This window comes from Malaclemys terrapin, chromosome 10 (genome assembly GCF_027887155.1).
Source record: "Malaclemys terrapin pileata isolate rMalTer1 chromosome 10, rMalTer1.hap1, whole genome shotgun sequence".
NCBI classification, from domain to species: domain Eukaryota; kingdom Metazoa; phylum Chordata; order Testudines; family Emydidae; genus Malaclemys; species Malaclemys terrapin.
The window spans coordinates 58,174,742-58,192,013 of NC_071514.1; the positions used below are offsets into that span (position 1 = coordinate 58,174,742).

Genomic DNA, 17,272 nt, shown 5'->3' on the forward strand with positions numbered 1-17,272 from the left:
GTAGCAGACTACAGCTCTGTGTGCTGTGTTTTAAGGAAAGTTAATTTCTTTGGAGCAGGGCAAGCATAAATACAAGGATTCTGGCAAAGTGAGCAGCAGGAGAAATGTGCATGCAACCAACGTAGGAAAGGTTATTGCTTTTTATTAGGGAGATGGAGGAACAGAGAAGTTTGTGTGCAGTATGCTATTGAAATGGATATTCTGTGGGAATAGTGCTGGCCAGTAACCAGCAGAGGGCGGTAGAGAAATAGAAGTGGTGTGTGTAAATCCTATAAAGGCTTTTGAAACCCTAGTTAAATGTTGAAAAGAGGAGCGAGAGCGCATCACAGAGCTCTCAGAAGCCACAGCTCCTCCAGAGAGGCAGCTTCAGCAGGCCAAATAAAAAAGTGCTCAGCATTTTAAAAAATGTCTAATCCGTCTGGCAGCCCAGAGGATGTGGTGAAGCAGCGAGGCAGAGATGGCAAGATGAGAAGGGAGGACCTGGATGATTCCCAACCCGAGGGGAAGAGGTTGAAGCTGGGGAATGAAGGAAGAAACAGTGGGAAGGAAGGAGCAGCAGCAGAAGAAATCATGCCATGTTTGGGCAGAGAAGATCCTGCGCCCCAAGCAGGTGGTGAAGGCAAAAGTGTAAGTGAGGTTGTTTTCCTGGCTCTGAGCTGGAAAGGGGGCTGGGGAAGCTGTGAGGATGCCTTAGCCAACTTCAGGGTGACAGATAATTTCAACTGGGTATCAAGTAGTGTAGGTGGAACCTGACAAAGCGTCCCGTCTCCCTGAGAGTGGAAGACAGGAACTGTTTAATTTAATATCTTGGCTAGATTCCTTTAGGTGCCAGAGTTTGTACTTTAGTCTGGATTTAGCATATTTGACAGATTATTTTTGTAAAGGATATTCCCTGCTAACACCTGCTGTCAGCTTCCTATTACCCCTTAGGGCTGGGGAAGGGAAGGTCTTTAGATTGACTTGGGCATCTCAAGTTATCAGTCCAGGCACTTGCGTTATCTGTAGTCATTTTGGGAAATGTTGTTTTACAGCCAGGGGTGGGAAAGGAACCTCAAGGGGCATAGGGTAGTTTAAGTGACAGTACCACATTGAGAATTCATCAGGGTGAAAAAATTCATGTTGAGGCTTTGCACAAAAACTGCAGTTAGAAAATCCCATCTTGTTAGATCTGCCCATTATCAAATCTTTATATGAATCTAAGTTTTTCAGTGTTGTCTGACTGGCTATTTAGTTCAGCTGATGTGCTTGACAGCAGGTGTTTGAGACATAGCAGAAAGTGTATGCATAAAAAAAGAAGACAGATGGATTCCCAACCAACTTAGGCTTTTCCTCCTGTGATCAAGTCAGGCAAAGGTTTTTTGGAGGGAGAGGAGGGTTTGCATACATTGTACCTGCTTCCCTTGTGAAGGTGTTTTCTATTTGAGTCACTGTCACAATTGGGAATCCAGGGCTGCTAGAGTTGGCTTGATGGAAGTTTGTCGTGTTGTTTTCATTTGAAGTGTTTTCTCCCTACTAGTGTGTTCCTTTCTGGCATTGCCTTCCTGAATTAAGATGCTCTTCCCCATCAAAAAAGGAATCAATTGACTGCTCCACACTTCAGTGTGATTTACAATCTCACTAATTTTGAAGGCAGAGTAGTTGCCCTGATTCATGCTGATGGAGGTCTATTTCTCAAAATGCAAGAGTTTGTCATATACAACTGGTTTTCAAAATCTAGCTACATGTGCATAATGTCAGATTATACAGGTGAGATTCTCCTTATTTTATCAGGCTGTGCAACTGCTCTTATGATGCATCATGGTATAAGATTGTGTACTGTAATTACAGTGCATCATAAAAGCTTAATGTTGTGTTGCCAAACTGTGTATTTCTGTAGTCATTTTGGTAACTAACTGAAGATGTGTAACCTACTGAGATCAGCAAATTAGACAAAATCCATGATACTCTTGGAGAAACACACAAAAACATGGGAGGGTTATTATGAGTACATCATGTTATAGGCTAACATTAGCTGAAACCTCACTAGAGTACAGCCCCTTCTGAAATACATTTCTTGCTAACGATACCTGTTTGCTTAGAAAATTAACACAGAGGAAAAAAAAATTCTTTAAAGGTCCTCTCTTTCCCTTTTTCTGGCTGAACATAAACAACCAAAACAAATTGAGAAGCTTCCTTTTCCCTTGAGTTTGAGTATCTTCTTTAAATTATCAGAAAGGAAAAGAGGAAACTGAGTTCTGGGCTGAGCTCCTACGGGTGAAATTAATTTAATTTAGGTAACGAACTTACTCAAATAAACAATCTTATTGTTTAAACAACCAGGGATAAATGTATGTGGGCTTTTAAACTGAAGTTGAATGAGATTTTATTTTCATGTTTAGGTAGCGCTGGATTCTAATCCTACACAGGATTCTCTCATTTGTGCCTGCTTTCTTCTTGTATAATGTAGGACCCAGTCCTGCAGGCACTTAATATTGCTGTGCTCAATGTTGCAATGCCTAACTGATTTAGGAGCCTAAATGCCATCGACTTACAATAGGATTTTAGTTTGTCTAAATTCCTCTTGAAAATATTGAAGCTCCTAAATCAGGTAGGTATTGCAATGCTGAGTGCAGCAATACTTAAAATAAAAAAGCTGGGCCTTAATACCCAGCACCATGCTTACTACTACTGTGTATAGAGCCATTGGGTAAAATTTTCAAAAGTGAGTTGTGCCATGTTGTAACTATCATCCTGCTGGTCCCAGGATATTAGAGAGACAAGCGTGGGAGGTCATATCTTATATTGGATCGATTTCTGTTAACAGAAGTCAATCCAATAAAATATGACTTCACCCACCTTGTTTCTCAAAAGTGACTTAGGAGCCTAAGACTTAATGACAGTCAATGGGACTTGGGAGCCTACATGACTAAATGACTGTTAAAAATGGGGCTTAGTCTCCTAAGTCACTTAGGGATAGATTTGTAAAGGTAGTGAAGTGCCTGGCTCCCAGAAATCTGGCCCATACGCATTTTTGTAAACTTAATCTGTTGCTATGAAAGTAAGCACTATGCTTGCTCACAAGTATTGCTAGGATTGGGCCCATACATAGGAAGAAGTCTTGACTCCTATTTCCTGCTTTGTTATTCCTATAAGCTTCCCTTATCCTCCTGGAAAAATCCTATGTAAATGAATAGCCTTCCGATGCATTTTGAATGAAGCATCCTACAGAATGTAATAGAACCTGTGTGTGTCTGCTCCAGGGCTGTCTTTTCCAGAAGGGTATGTTAAAAATACTAAAGAAACACATTAGTGTGACGATTGGTGATTGCTCCACACCTGTTTCTTTTTCAAAGCCATTTCCTCACTAATTAAATTTTGGGCCGGATTCAAAACCCACTATCATCTATGGGAGCCTCTCCATTGATTTCAATGGGCTTTGGATCAGAGCATCATGCTTCATTTTGATTCAAAAAGTTCTACTACATTTCTTTCTCCTGTCCATTTTGTTTATAAGCAGGCTGCTGGGATTTGTGCTGTTAAAAGCAAATTGCACTGATGCAGCAGGGAACATGTAACACTCCCTTACCATCAGAACCTCCTTTTATTTTTATATTGTCCAACAATTACTGCACGTGACTGTGATGTTCTTAGTTGTTTGTCATTTTTGCAGAGAACAAGCCATGGGAAAAGACGGACTCCATCCCCTTAGGACGTATTGGAATGACTTCAGTTCAGTGTTTAGAAGAAGCTTTAATAGGCTTAGCAGTATGGGTAATCAATGCCTGCACTGGAAGAACATTCCCTAGTAGTCCATAATGACTTCTATTTTAAAGAAGTACATTAAAAAAAATTATAGTCTTTGACTCCTTATTGGACTGGTAGAAAAAAATCAGCACAATAAGGGTGCAATTTCTTTATACTTATTTCATTATTGTTTGTCTGACTCAGCAGCCATTCTTCGGATTTAGAAGAAAAGACGACCTGGGTCATCAAATCTAGCTCATTGTTCCACTTGGTACGAAATCCTGTATTATGGAAGACTGCAGAGACCATCTGTATTTTATGCTTGTGAAATGGTGAATAATTTCTTGAGGGTATTTATTTGACATTGTACGTTGAGCCACCGCTATTCAGAACTATGAGTTAGTTACAGATGGGCAGTTTTGCTGTTAGCTCTGTTGGATAAAGTTGTTTTGTGTTCACCATTAAGATAAAGCCTACATTTGGCAGTGGGTACCACATGGTGATATCTGGAATTATTCTTTCCCCCCTTTTACTGGGAAGAGGCATTATTTTGTGGTGGTTTAGCTAATTTTGGCTTGTTATCGAGATCCACTAGACTTTCTTTTTCTTCTGTTCTCATTTTATTTGCTTGTAATTTCTCCATAATGAACAAATTGAATAATCCCAATGGATTGTGACAAAAGCCTTTAAAGAGGCTTACTAGCATTGTACAAATCTGTTCAAAGGTATTGGAGTAAGTTCATCTTTACTGTAATAGCATTGCCTGCAATGGAATTGCAGTAAGTGTAACATCCTGAAGTTATTTTGATTACACACATGCATGTTTTCCTGCAGGTTTGTGTCTACCTTGTCATTGTTGAATGGTTGCACGCAGAGTTAGGCAAGCCATACGCAGCAAACAATCTATCAGATGAATGTAGCAGCCCTTTATTCTGTTAGGGTGAAATTAATCGCTGTGCAAAAAGTGAGCACAAAGACTGAGCAGCTCAAGGGCCTGTGTGGGACTTAGGAGGTGTACTACCTGGTGGATTTCTCTCTCATTGTGTTGGCTGCAAGGAGATCTGTTTTGTATGAACTGATTTATTATTTGAAATCATCCATCTTTGATTAGTGACTAACTCTTCACCAAGATTATTGCTTAGACAGTGTACGAAATGCACCACGATGAGTCACCTACGTTGCATTTCTGCTCCTTGACTGAATGTTTTGCCAACTCAAGATGGCTAAGTGAATACTTTTGGTGGTAATACACATGCAAATGCATAGTCACAAGTATTTACAATACTTCTCCCTGCAGTCATCCTTGCAAACAAAAATTTGCTCACCCAGTTGTTTGCAGAAAGTGGACAAAATGCGGCATTAATAAGTCAAAGCAAATTCATGGGTTTTAGTCCAACAAATACTTTACTTTACAATAATTTATTGTAGTGTTCACCCAGCTACAACTGCCCTTCAGATATTTTCTCATCTACAGGGTCACAAGTGCAAGAGTGCAAATGAAAGCTCCCAAGTACTGGAATTTTCACAACTGCTATGTTTTTCCAGATATTGTCAGATACTTACCACAAAGCTCTTTTTAGGAGGGGAGGATTGGCGCACATGTTTGGGTATAGCATCCCTACCAAACAGATTCCTTTCTGAGGAAAAATGTTTTTAACTTTTTCATTCATGATTCACATTTTTGCTGATGTCAGCATTTGCAGATCCTTCCTAGATATGCCAAAAACACCAGCCAAAAGAGACTATTTTTCAGCATTTCTAGTCTGAGAAGGAATCTCAAGAAAGCCTGTTACTCAATATTTTCAGCCTGTTTTTGCCAGAGGTTCAGATAGCTTGACAAAGCTTGAACAACTTCTGGGTGGTTAGCTGAAGTGAACCTTTTGAAGATTTCCCTTTGGTAATCTATCCTCTTTCTAAGGCATTTTGTTCCCCTGTTAAACACCTATTTTATAACCACATAAACATAACAGTAAGCACACTCCTCACGTCCTTCCTACAACGCTTGGACCAGGCACCTGCAATCTGAACTTAAAACTGACTTGAAAACCCCCTTCTAAAACTACTTAGACAAAGTTATTCTAAACTTTCCAAAAATGAGAAGCTGAGAATACGGTGACTGACTCAGCTCTGTGCAAGGAAAGATAGTAGGGGTGGATCCTCCACTGACTTCAATGGAGCAAGGACAATTAACACCAGCTGAGGCTCATATTTGATTATAGCAGTTGCAAAGGAGGGAGCCATGATCTGATGCCTTTTAGGAACTGTGTAGCTGGGGATGTCACAGCCTTATCCCTTGCCTCCTAGACATAAGCATCTTGAGGCCATCTCTAATTGCATGATCACATGCTAGGCCTAGTTTACCACTGTGTTACTTAACAGATACAATGGAGATTCACAGAGCTGCTAAATTTTCTTGCTGCGTTTTACATTAACTTTTTTGGGGGCGGTGGGTGGGGAGAGGATCATTGGAAAAAATGAAAAACTGAGTTTTTTCATTCTTCATGAACCATGCACACACACACTTGCACATACTCTGTCCCAAACAATAGCTAGCAACATCTCTCTGTCTTTGTCAGTCCAAAGCTCCTGGGTGGGTTGACAACCTCTTTTGTCCTACATGAGGGGGCTTGTGATGAACTTACTCTGACACCCACTCTGAGCGGTTTGCAATCAATACAATCACCAGCACCTCTCAGCATAACACTATATTCATTTTGAATGCAACTTTGTGTACCATAAACTCTACTTACACAACATACTGCATATTAGAGAAAGAGCCAGTTCTCAGCTAGTGTAAAATTGTCATACGTCTGTGGTGAGTCCATGGAACTGCAACAATTTTACATCGGCTGAAAATCTGCCCCGATGGATGTGACCCAAAACCTGTTTTAATCAGTGGGTGTCTGTCCCTGGACGTAAGCGAACTTTGGATCAGGCCTGAAGTGTACAATGCAGAATAACAGTGCAAACTGGTTGGCAAAGATAATCCACTTCACTTGTCAGCTTAGAATCATAGAATATCAGGGTTGGAAGGGACCTCAAGAGGTCATCTAGTCCAACCCCCTGCTCAAAGCAGGACCAATTCCCAACTAAATCATCCCAGCCAGGGCTTTGTCAAGCCAGGCCTTAAAAACCTCCAAGGAAGGAGACTCCACCACCTTCTTAGGTAACGCATTCCAGTGTTTCACCACCCTCCTAGTGAAATAGTGTTTCCTAATATCCAGCCTGGACCTCCCCCACTGCAACTTGAGACCATTGCTCCTTGTTCTGTCATCTGCCACCACTGAGAACAGCCGAACTCCATCCTCTTTGGAACCCCCCTTCAGGTAGCTGAAGGCTGCTATCAAATCCCCCCTCATTCTTCTCTTCTGGAGACTAAACAATCCCAGTTCCCTCAGCCTCTCCTCATAAGTCATGTGCTCCAGACCCCTAATCATTTTTGTTGCCCTCCGTTGGACTCTTTCCAATTTTTCCACATCCTTCTTGTAGTGTGGGGCCCAAAACTGGACACAGTACTCCAGATGAGTCCTCACCAATGTCGAATAGAGAGGACTGATCACATCCCTCAATCTGCTGGAAATTCCCCTACTTATACAGCCCAAAATGCCGTTAGCCTTCTTGGCAACAAGAGCACACTGTTGACTCATATCCAGCTTCTTGTCCACTGTGACCCCTAGGTCCTTTTCTGCAGAACTGCTACCTAGCCATTCGGTCCCTAGTCTGTAGCAGTGCATGAGATTCTTCCGTCGTAAGTGCAGGACTCTGCACTTGTCCTTGTTGAACCTCATCAGGTTTTTTTTTTTTTTTTTGGCCCAATCCTCTAATTTGTCTAGGTCCCTCTATATCCGCTCCCTACCCTCTAGTGTATCTACCATGCCTCCCAGTTTAGTGTCATCTGCAAACTTGCTGAGAGTGCAGTCCACACCATCCTCCAGATCATTAATAAAGATATTAAACAAAACCGGCCCCAGGACCGACCCTTGGGGCACTCCGCTTGAAACCAGCTGCCAACTAGATATGGAGCCATTGATCACTACCCGTTGAGCCCGACAATCTAGCCAGCTTTCTATCCACCTTACAGTCCATTCATCCAGCCCATACGTCTTTAACTTGGCGGCAAGAATACTGTGGGAGACCGTATCAAAAGCTTTGCTAAAGTCAAGGAATAACACATCCACTGCTTTCCCCTCATCCACAGAGCCAGTTATCTCATCATAGAAGGCAATTAGGTTAGTCAGGCACGACTTCCCCTTTGTGAATCCATGCTGACTGTTCCTGATCACTTTCCTCTCCTCTAAATGTTTCATAATTGATTCCTTGAGGAATCGTTAGCAGTCTCCTAAATTACAGATCTGTGCTACAAAATTGAAGGCTCTGACCAGTTGGAGAGGTGGTGTATATCTGTGCTGTCCCAAGAGGAATTGTTTCTCAGAGGATCACCATTCTTCCCCCTTGCTTCCCGTGCAGGGGAAGTAACTGATTTAACCCCTCTTTGGGTTTTAGCACACTTCCCACACCTTCCCCCTCCTGCTGCCTGGTAGGGGAGTTGGTGTAAAGGCTCAGTCCACTTCCTGCCCTCTTCACAGCCATTTACTTGAATATCATGTATACAGACCCTGCTCTTCCTTCCACTTAGATATAGCCCCAATCTGGGAGAGTCCTATGGAGTGGGTGGACAAGTGTAGGAAGACCTTATTCCCATACATCAGTGGTCCCCAATGTGGTGCCCACGGGTGCCATGGCGGCCGCCGGGGCATCTATGTGTGCCCGCATACTGTCCAGCAGACGAGCATCCGCCGAAATGCCACTGAGAAGCAACATCATCCAGAGGCGTCGCTGCTGAAATGCCGCTGCTTTTCGGCGGCATTTCGGCGGCGACGCCTCTGGATGATGATGCTTGTCGGCGGCATTTTGGTGGATGCTCGTCTGCCGGCCACGGTCCTCGGTGGCTTGTCGTCCAGCGCCCGCCAGATAAAAAAGGTTGGGGACCACTGCCATACATGGTTGCATAGGACGGATCTAGTGTTACATTTGTAGCTGGTTTCTCTTGTCAGTTGGAGCTGAAGGAAGCTGATTCAAAAGAAACTGTGCTCGCTGCATGGGTGCTGACAAAATTATTAGAGAGAAGAGAGCTCATCATACAAGAAGCCTGTCAGTAGGAGAGGAAGGATGCTTTAGTGATTACAGCAGGGGTCCCCAATGCGGTGCCCCCAGGTGCCGCGGTGCCCGCCGGGGCATCCATGTGCGCCCGCCTACTGGCTGCCGGATAAGCAGCCACTGAGAAGCGGCAAAGTCGAGAAGCGCCACTGCCGAAATGCCGCTGAATTTCGGCGGCGACACCTCTTGACGTTGCCTCTTCACGGCGTCATTTTGGCGTCTGCTTGTCCGGCGGCCACCGTCCTCGGCGGCGAGTCGTCTGGCGCCCGCCCCATGGGAAAGGTTGGGGATTACTGGGTTACAGTACTAGCCTGGGGCTTCGAATATCTGAGTTCAATTCCTGGCTCTGTCACTGACTTCCTGTGTGACCTTAGTCAAATCACTTAGGCTGGCTGTGCTTCAGTTCCCCATCTGTAAAACTAGGGTAACAGCACTTCCTTACCTCCCAGGGGAATTGTGCAGATAAACACATTAGGTTACGAGATGCTCAGATACTATGGTAATTGCAGGGGAGAGGTGTATATAAGCATCGAACAGGGGTTCCAAAGCTTTGTCTTGGGCCAGCCGGGTGCATGGCAGTGAAGGACAAATCCTTTCTTGGATCCATCCATTTATTATTTGTATTGCCATAGCACCTAGAGACCCCCGACAAGCTTGAGGCCCCATTGTGCTAAGTGCTGTACTGACACTTGAGTTGCAGCATCCCCCTCACTAATGCCCCCAGCCCCTATTGGCCTGAGGACTCTGGGATCAAGCCCTGGATATGACTATGCTATTATAACTATGCAAAAAGCCTTTAGTAGCCTGAGAAATGAATTGATGCCACATAAGTACCTGTGATAGATGGTAAAGATATGGTGGGCCATTAAACTGTAAAAATAGTGTTAGTATGGACAAATGAAATAAACATACAAGATGATACATGTGTATTTCAGGTGACAGGAAAAATGAACAATTGTACTTGAGAAATTGTTTGTGGTCCAATAATTCAAGACTGCTTTATGACACGCATGCAGCAAAGGTCATTTAAGGCTGTGCGGTCAATGTTAAACTTTGGCAAGTTATGACTTTGGAGTGCCTATCCATACAACTCTGACATGATGTTAATGCAGCTTCATCATACAGAATAGGTTTAGTTTAGAAACTGTTATTCAGTTTAGTTATTAGAATATATATTTTTCTAAGTGCCCTGGATTGTGTTTGTGAATATTCTTTTGAGAAGGCATTGCTGCGGTTAGAGATGGGAAAGATCTTAATAAATCAGCCAGACCATCTCCTAGCTAATGAAGGATGGTTCCCTATAAGTACATTTTCCTGTATGTTGTCTAGTCTGATTTTAAAAATACCAAAAGACGGGGCTTTCACCACTTCCCTTGGGAGGTTGCTCCACAGTCTAATAAATCTTGCTGTCCTATTTTACATTTTGCAGTGCCATTTATTTTGAAGCTAAGGTACAACAGCCAGACAAAAAGAATTTGAAACAACTCAGTTTTTGTACTAAAATTCTTACAGATGTATCCATATTTCTCAAGTCTCTCACCTGCCATGCAAAACTCAAATAAGTTTACTTCTGACATATTTCCACTCTATCCGTACAGGCAGTTACAGGGCAAGGTGATAAGTGTCTGCAAATACCATTGATGGCAAGATCAGAGTGGGGGACAAAAGAAAAACTATTCACATTTGCTTAAATTAGAATTCTATAGGACTGGGAGAAACCTGCTTGTCTTGGTTAGCTAGAAACTTCACCTGGGCTTGTTTGGTAACCTCACTGAGACTTAAAAAGCCAGTAGACTTACATCTATGGGCATTTAAAGATAGTGATTTTGTTTTTCTCCACAGGCATATTAGAATTTTTTACTAGTCCTGCTCCACTGACAAAGATAGCTAAGTTTACAAACTTAGCAGGCTTAACTGACTTTGAAATTTACTTGATATAGGACTATTATGAGCAACTGAGGGGCCCTTTGTAGAGCTTACATGCTCCTCAGCAGAGAGCTGCCAGCTTACAAGATATGTTGAATAGATCTATGTCCTTGTTTTAAAAAAAAAAAAAAAAAAAAAATTAAGTTAAATACAGGAACTCGTTACCAGAATGTAACATTAAGGTTGACTTATCAAGTGCACAAGACAGGTAACCTCAGAAATTAAGGTTGCTCCTTGAATATTAACTGGGTCATCATGCAGGACAATTTAAAGGACATTGTAGTAATACAAAAGGCTGATGGGAAGGAGAAAGAAGGTTGCCATCTATACCAGACATCTATGCAGTGAAGTCACAGGGAAGCTCTAGGACCAGCCAGAAATTTTGAGATGGATACACAAATTGTAAAGTATGAAGGCCTCAGATAGGGAACAAGGCAGGAGATCATCTCTCAAGGCAATGTTCCAGATAGAAGGAAATCAGCCAAAGCAAATTTTAAGTCCTGAAAAGCACTTTCAGAAAAAGCAGCAAAAAATCTATATAAAACAAAGGACAACGCAGTGAGAGAAGAGAAGAGGAAATATATGGATGACATCACCAAAGAAACGAACATTTTATTAGCTCAACAATGTTCTAACTGGCAAGCTTACGCTAATCAGAGGGCCAGTTAAGGTTAAACGAACAAGGAAAGACCTTAACGGGGGGGAAATCCCCCGAGAGAGTAATGGGCATTCTGTCACCTCTACTGTTTGGCATTGCCATTGACTTCATTCTGAGAAAAAGTGTAGATTGATACAACACTGGGATTGTATGACATAACAGTACACTAGATCTAGCTTTTGCTGATGACATAGCTCAACCAACCTGCAAGTAAAGATTGAAAGAAGGCAGCGTTAACAGCCAATTATGAGGGAACCCCCCTGTAAATCTAATGACAACCCCAGCAACTCCCAGCTCAAGCATAACATAGTAGGCAAAGGAAGACAAGAGGTGAGTCAATTGACATACCTTGGCAGTTATGTACCAACCAGTGGGGATGTCTAGAAGGAAGAGGGGCAGCTGCACTAACTAGCTTAAACAAGATTTGGTTATTGAAAATCTACAACTTACAGACCAAACTATGACTCTTAAGATGGAAATAACATTTCCGTTTAACATATGGATGTGAACGCTGGAAATCAACCAAAGATACACACTAAATCCCTCACCATAGGTGCAGGAACTAGGGTACCAGGGGTACTGCCACCTGGCTACGCCACTGGCGGAGGGAACAGGGGGAGCAAAAAACAAAAAGGCGCCACCCACTGTGGTGCTTTTACTCACCTGGCGGCACTTTTACTGATGGGGCGGCGCTCCGGGTCTTCGGCGGCACCTCGGGGGCGGGACCGTCACTCTCTCCATGGGTCTTCAGTGGCATTTCGGCGGCGGGTCCTTCAGTGCTGCCGAAGACACCCAGAACTAGTGAAGAGCCTGCCGCTGAAGTGTCACCAAAGACCCGGAGTGCCGCTGGGTGAGTAAAAATTAAAAAGGTGCCACTTGTGCTCGGTGGGGGAGCAGCCGCTGCCCCACTCCCCCCCTAGCTACGCTACTGACTACTGCACCCCCTGGCTTGAAGTGGCTTCCATCATATACAGGGTTTACAGTTGGGTTCAATGGTTCTCAGCACCCCATGCCTCAGATATTAAATGGAATGAATTTCTGATGCATCTTTACATTTGTGTTCAACAATTCCTTACCTCCAAGGTTATCCAGAAGAAAAGACAGAAATATCTGGGACACGTGCTAAGAGTGAAGCCAGAACAAGTGCTGTGGCAGGCATGTCCTTGGGCAGCCCAAGGAACAGGCAAAAGGGGTTGATGGAAAGAATCCCTCCATTGAACAGTACTTAGGCCTGGTCTATGGTAGAAAATTAGGGGGGCTATACTACATTGATAGGGGTGTGAAATGCACACCTCTGAGCAGCATTGTTAAGCCAACTTAAATCATCATGTAGACAGCGTCAGGTCGATGGAAGAATTTTTCAGTCAGCCTAGCTACTGCCTCTTGGGGAGGTGGATTACCTACAGCGAAGGGAGAAATCCTCCTGTTGGTGTAGGTAGTATCTACAGGGAAGTGCTACAGTAGCACAATGCTGTGGTAGCCTTTTAAGTATAGACAAACCCTTAGATGTTCTAGCAGAGAATTTGGTGGATGTTGCCTCAAGCCCCCGCAAAACACGGCACACCATATGATATGCACCAAGGAAACATCCATATCTTTATGGAAAAGTGCTTTGGAAATTAGTAACGTTCCTTTAGGCTTATATGAAGTGTCCTATAGGATTCAATTGAAAATGCATAATTACTTTAGGCTTGTGTGAAATTAGGGAAAATATTTAGTGAGGTTTTCAGCAATTTCATTTTGTCTGTTTACATGCTTGTAAAATGTCACAAACAAACACAGCAATTTTACTGCTGGAACATTCAAAAATTCACATTTTTAGCAAAGAACTGTTTGCAAGCATTTTGCAAAAACTGGACCGATTTTTCAGTTCTCAGTGTACTCTGAAACTGCAGAAGATAGTACAACTGAAGGGCAAGAGAAAGAAAAGAGAATTTTCAGCAATTGGTCAGGAGGCAGGTAGAGGACAGTGCACAATAAAACTCATAACCACTCATCAAGTCACAGCCTTCTTATTTTCACAAGTTTTTTTTTCATTGCTTTCCCTTTCTCGCAGTGCTGTCCAGGGATCTAATACCTAAGGAATTTACTGTCCTATGCCACATACATAACAAAGCCTTGCATGCAAAATTAGTGTTTTTATGTAATAAACTGCACCTCTGCCTGCTTGGCAGGGCATGAGAACAGTGTAACATATTTAACAGGAGGTATTTTATCTGCCAGTCTTTAAGGGCCTGATCCAAAACCCGTTGAAGTCAGAGAGTCTTTCCAGTCACTCAGTGGGTGTTGTATTCGGCTTCAAGGGCTCATGTGAGGATGGCTTTGGCATTGTAGGACTATGTTTATGGGCTGAAAGACTTCCCTGCTAAACTGAAAGGGTGAAATCCTAGACACCTAGGACCAGATTTTTTAAAGGTACTTAGACACTTAGTGGGATTTTCAAAAGAATGTAGGTGCCTAAAACTCATTGGATATTACATATTAAACACCTTGATGCTTTTGAAAATCCCACTTGGTGCCTAAATACTGTTGCCCCTTTTCAATTCAAACAGCAGGTCAGACTTCAGGGCCTTGGTGATGTTCCAGTTGGAAGTGGAAATTTATGGAGTCTGGTATTTTCTTTGTTGCAATCTTATTTATTTACAAGGAATGTAGCAAGTCCTGCTTCTCTGAATGCAGGAGGAACCAAGAACAAAAGGAATAATTTCTTAGTGCCCAGTGTCTTTATCCAACAGAGACCCCAAAGCGATCTCTAGCTTTTTCCAGGATCACACTATGCTCGTAGGCTACAGCTTGGCTTTCTTGCTTTTTTTCCTCTGCTGCTCCCTTTTGTCCTGTGCTCAGTTTGTTTTCTCGCCCCCTCCCACACCACATCATAATAACCAGTGGAACTCTGTGCCCACCTGATGCTAGTTTCTGGGCAGATTCTAGTAGACCTTGTTTTAGGTGTGGCCTCTTAGGTTGTAAGAAACTCTTCTCTTAAGTGAATGCCCTGCTCATACAACAGGTTGAATGAGGTTTTAGCTCTATCAATAATGAGGTTTCACCCAGCTCATAACAATATATCTAAAAACCTGGCCCCTAATGCCTACTGGGTGGTCCCGAAGTGGAGGAGATCAACTGTGGACATAAGGAAAGAAAAAAAAAATGTGGGTGTTTTTGTCAGTTGAAAAAAATAGCATTAACATTTAAAATAACTTTTAAAATTGTTGCCACAGTTGTGCTTTTTCAATAATAGTGCTGTTTCTGTATGGACTTGGAGTCGTCGATGTTCTCTCTTGGAGGTGCCATAGAAATGAAGTGTGTAATATGTAATATGTAATATTTTAATATGTAAGTTATGGCCACTACACAGACTGCATCTTGGTGCCACCAAATATTGCAGAAGATGTATAAATTTAGGCTACGAAACCTGGGGGAGTTATGCACCCAAATCCAACATGTCTGCATAGAAGTGAAACATCTAATTCAAAGACCCTTCATGCTGCATTTCCCCTGTAGTTCCATGAACATATTTTCAATTGCTATTAGATCTAAGCAAGGGTCCAATGTTTGCCATTTGATCCATGCAACTGCTTTTTAGCTCACAGTGATGTATCCAAAAACCATGTAGTCCATGGACTACAGCCTAGCTATCTTGAAGTTAGCATTTTATATGCTATCAGATCTGCTCTTTTTGACAGCCATTAAATGCACTTAAATGACATTGCAGGGAGTGTTTGTTGCTATAATTGGTCTTCGGAAAAAGCAGACCAGGTAGATAGCCCATTTTCTATTTAGACATTGTGTGAACTTCCAAAACCTGATAGGAAAGGACCTTTTGGCCCCTGAAAGCTTGTAGATTATAAATTGTTGGTCCCATCACTATCTCTACTATACCCTGCCTACTGAACTGGCTGGAGATTTTGACAACACGGTAAATGGTCCGCTCAGCAGTGCTGATGCACTGGAATGTCATTTAACTGCAAACACCTTAGAGGCACTTCCAAAAGGATTTCATGGCCAGTTTCCTTCATATCAGTTTCCAAACATTTATGAAAATTGCCGTCTTCAATAACCGTTTCCAAAAGACAGCAGATGAGCTAGACAAAACTGCAAACGTTATGCAGATGGTTACAAATCATTTTCTGGCTCACTGCATGTATTTGCAAATGGACTGGAGATAGAATGGAATATTTTGCAATACATGAATATATCCAGAGACAATTTTGTCAGTGTCCTTTTGATACTGACTGATCAATCAGAAAGGTAGGTGTAAAGATTGCAGTTACAGTTTTGGTAAAGTGCTGGGAAATTAACCAGTCACATCAAATCCTTTTTTCCCCCCCTTAGAAATGTAAAATATCTGGAGCAATAAAATGAGCAAACATAAAAATATTGGTTACAAATGCCTGTGGCCCTTTTATAGAATGTAGCAAACCATATTCAACTGGAGAAGAGAGCTTTTAGCTTCTAGGAGGCTAGTCCAGAGGGATGTATAGAATGACAAGGATGCCAACACTACACATGAGGCTTTCATTGACTTCCATGTGTGTTTGGATCAGGCCCTTAATGAATAACCCTGTATCAATATCTTTTTATCTGGCTATTGGCTTCACAATGGGAATGGCAGTATAGTAATAAGCCTTCCACCCAAAGATCTCCGCTTTCTTCAGGAAGTTATTGAACTGCAGAGGCTAAGCTCTGGTATCTCAGATAATCAGTGGATGTTTTTGTAAATTTTGACCCAAGTGCTTACTCCAAGTGACACGTAGTCAATGGCAGAGCTAGAAATACATCCCCTATCTCTTCTGAATACTAGTCCTGTGGCTTCATGAAAAGCTATCTTTGCCCTTAGCAGGTAATATCTTTCCATTTGCAGAGGGAAAGAGAGCCTGATGTATATCATTTTTCTCTTCAGTCCCCAGGAGAAAACTGCTTGCTTTATTATTAAGAGAATGACCTTAATCTACTGTACCTGGTTAGATGGGGAAACTGACATCTCCCTGATAAGTACATTACTGGATTTCATACTGTGATTCAGTTCCAGGTGCCTAAATGCACACCTTTAACCCTGTCTCTTGCAGCCTTTATGCTCCTCAAATGTAAAATAGTAATGTTTTTAGGATGACAGAGCCACCCTTGGGGATTTGAAACAGCTTTAAAAAGTACTGATATAGGAATGTGATTCAAAACAAACAAATCCTAATTAAATTGAATGCGTTGGTGCACTTGGTATAGAGGCTAATGGCATCTGAAAAAAACCAGACAAACAAAAAAACCTAGCTGCAGGAAGTATTTTCTAAATGGATTTATTTTAGTCTCAGAAAAAGCTACTTTAGAAACAAGGGAAATAGATGACCTTGTATTTTTAACATGTCTTTAATTGGGACGGCAAGGTGGCTCTGTAGACAAATAATCCAATCGGATAGATCCTTTGGGCTAAATGTTCAAAGTGTTGGAAAGCAAACCTTGCTAACAAATAATGGGGATTTGTGTGAGCACCTCTTCAGATAGCCATGCTCTGTTGGGAAGAGTAGTTTCTTTCTGAGCCCTGGCTGGGTCACAGGTAGTGTTTGTGGTGCCTTATTGATTGTGAGTGCGTTGATTTCTTGCTAGAAGGAGCTAACACAAGTGAACTTGCCATCATTAACAGAAAGCACCAGGCTGAGTTATTGTCAGGGTCAGCTAAAGAATGCCATGGTTTAGCTGTTTACTTCTGTAGCCAGAAACAATCTGTCCCAAGGCCACAAGAAGCCAAAAGCAGGGCTTGAATCTTGAGTACACCATGTTTATCCAATGAGCTCAGATGCAATTAGAGAATTCACT

General features: G+C 42.3%; 1 protein-coding gene across 12 annotated transcripts in view; it reads left to right on the forward strand.

Moving 5' to 3' along the window:
• The first annotated feature begins 358 nt into the window (after window positions 1-358).
• Window positions 359-17,272, forward strand: part of RBFOX1 (RNA binding fox-1 homolog 1) — a 2,469,250-nt gene continuing 2,452,336 nt past the window's right edge. For 11 of the 12 annotated variants that reach the window (XM_054041251.1, XM_054041252.1, XM_054041257.1 and 8 more), the window contains exon 1: window positions 359-627. In XM_054041251.1, the coding sequence (XP_053897226.1) occupies window positions 406-627 (222 nt within the window). In that variant the 5' untranslated portion in view covers window positions 359-405. The remainder of the gene's footprint in view (window positions 628-17,272) is intronic. The other variant, XM_054041250.1, reaches the window with a different exon arrangement.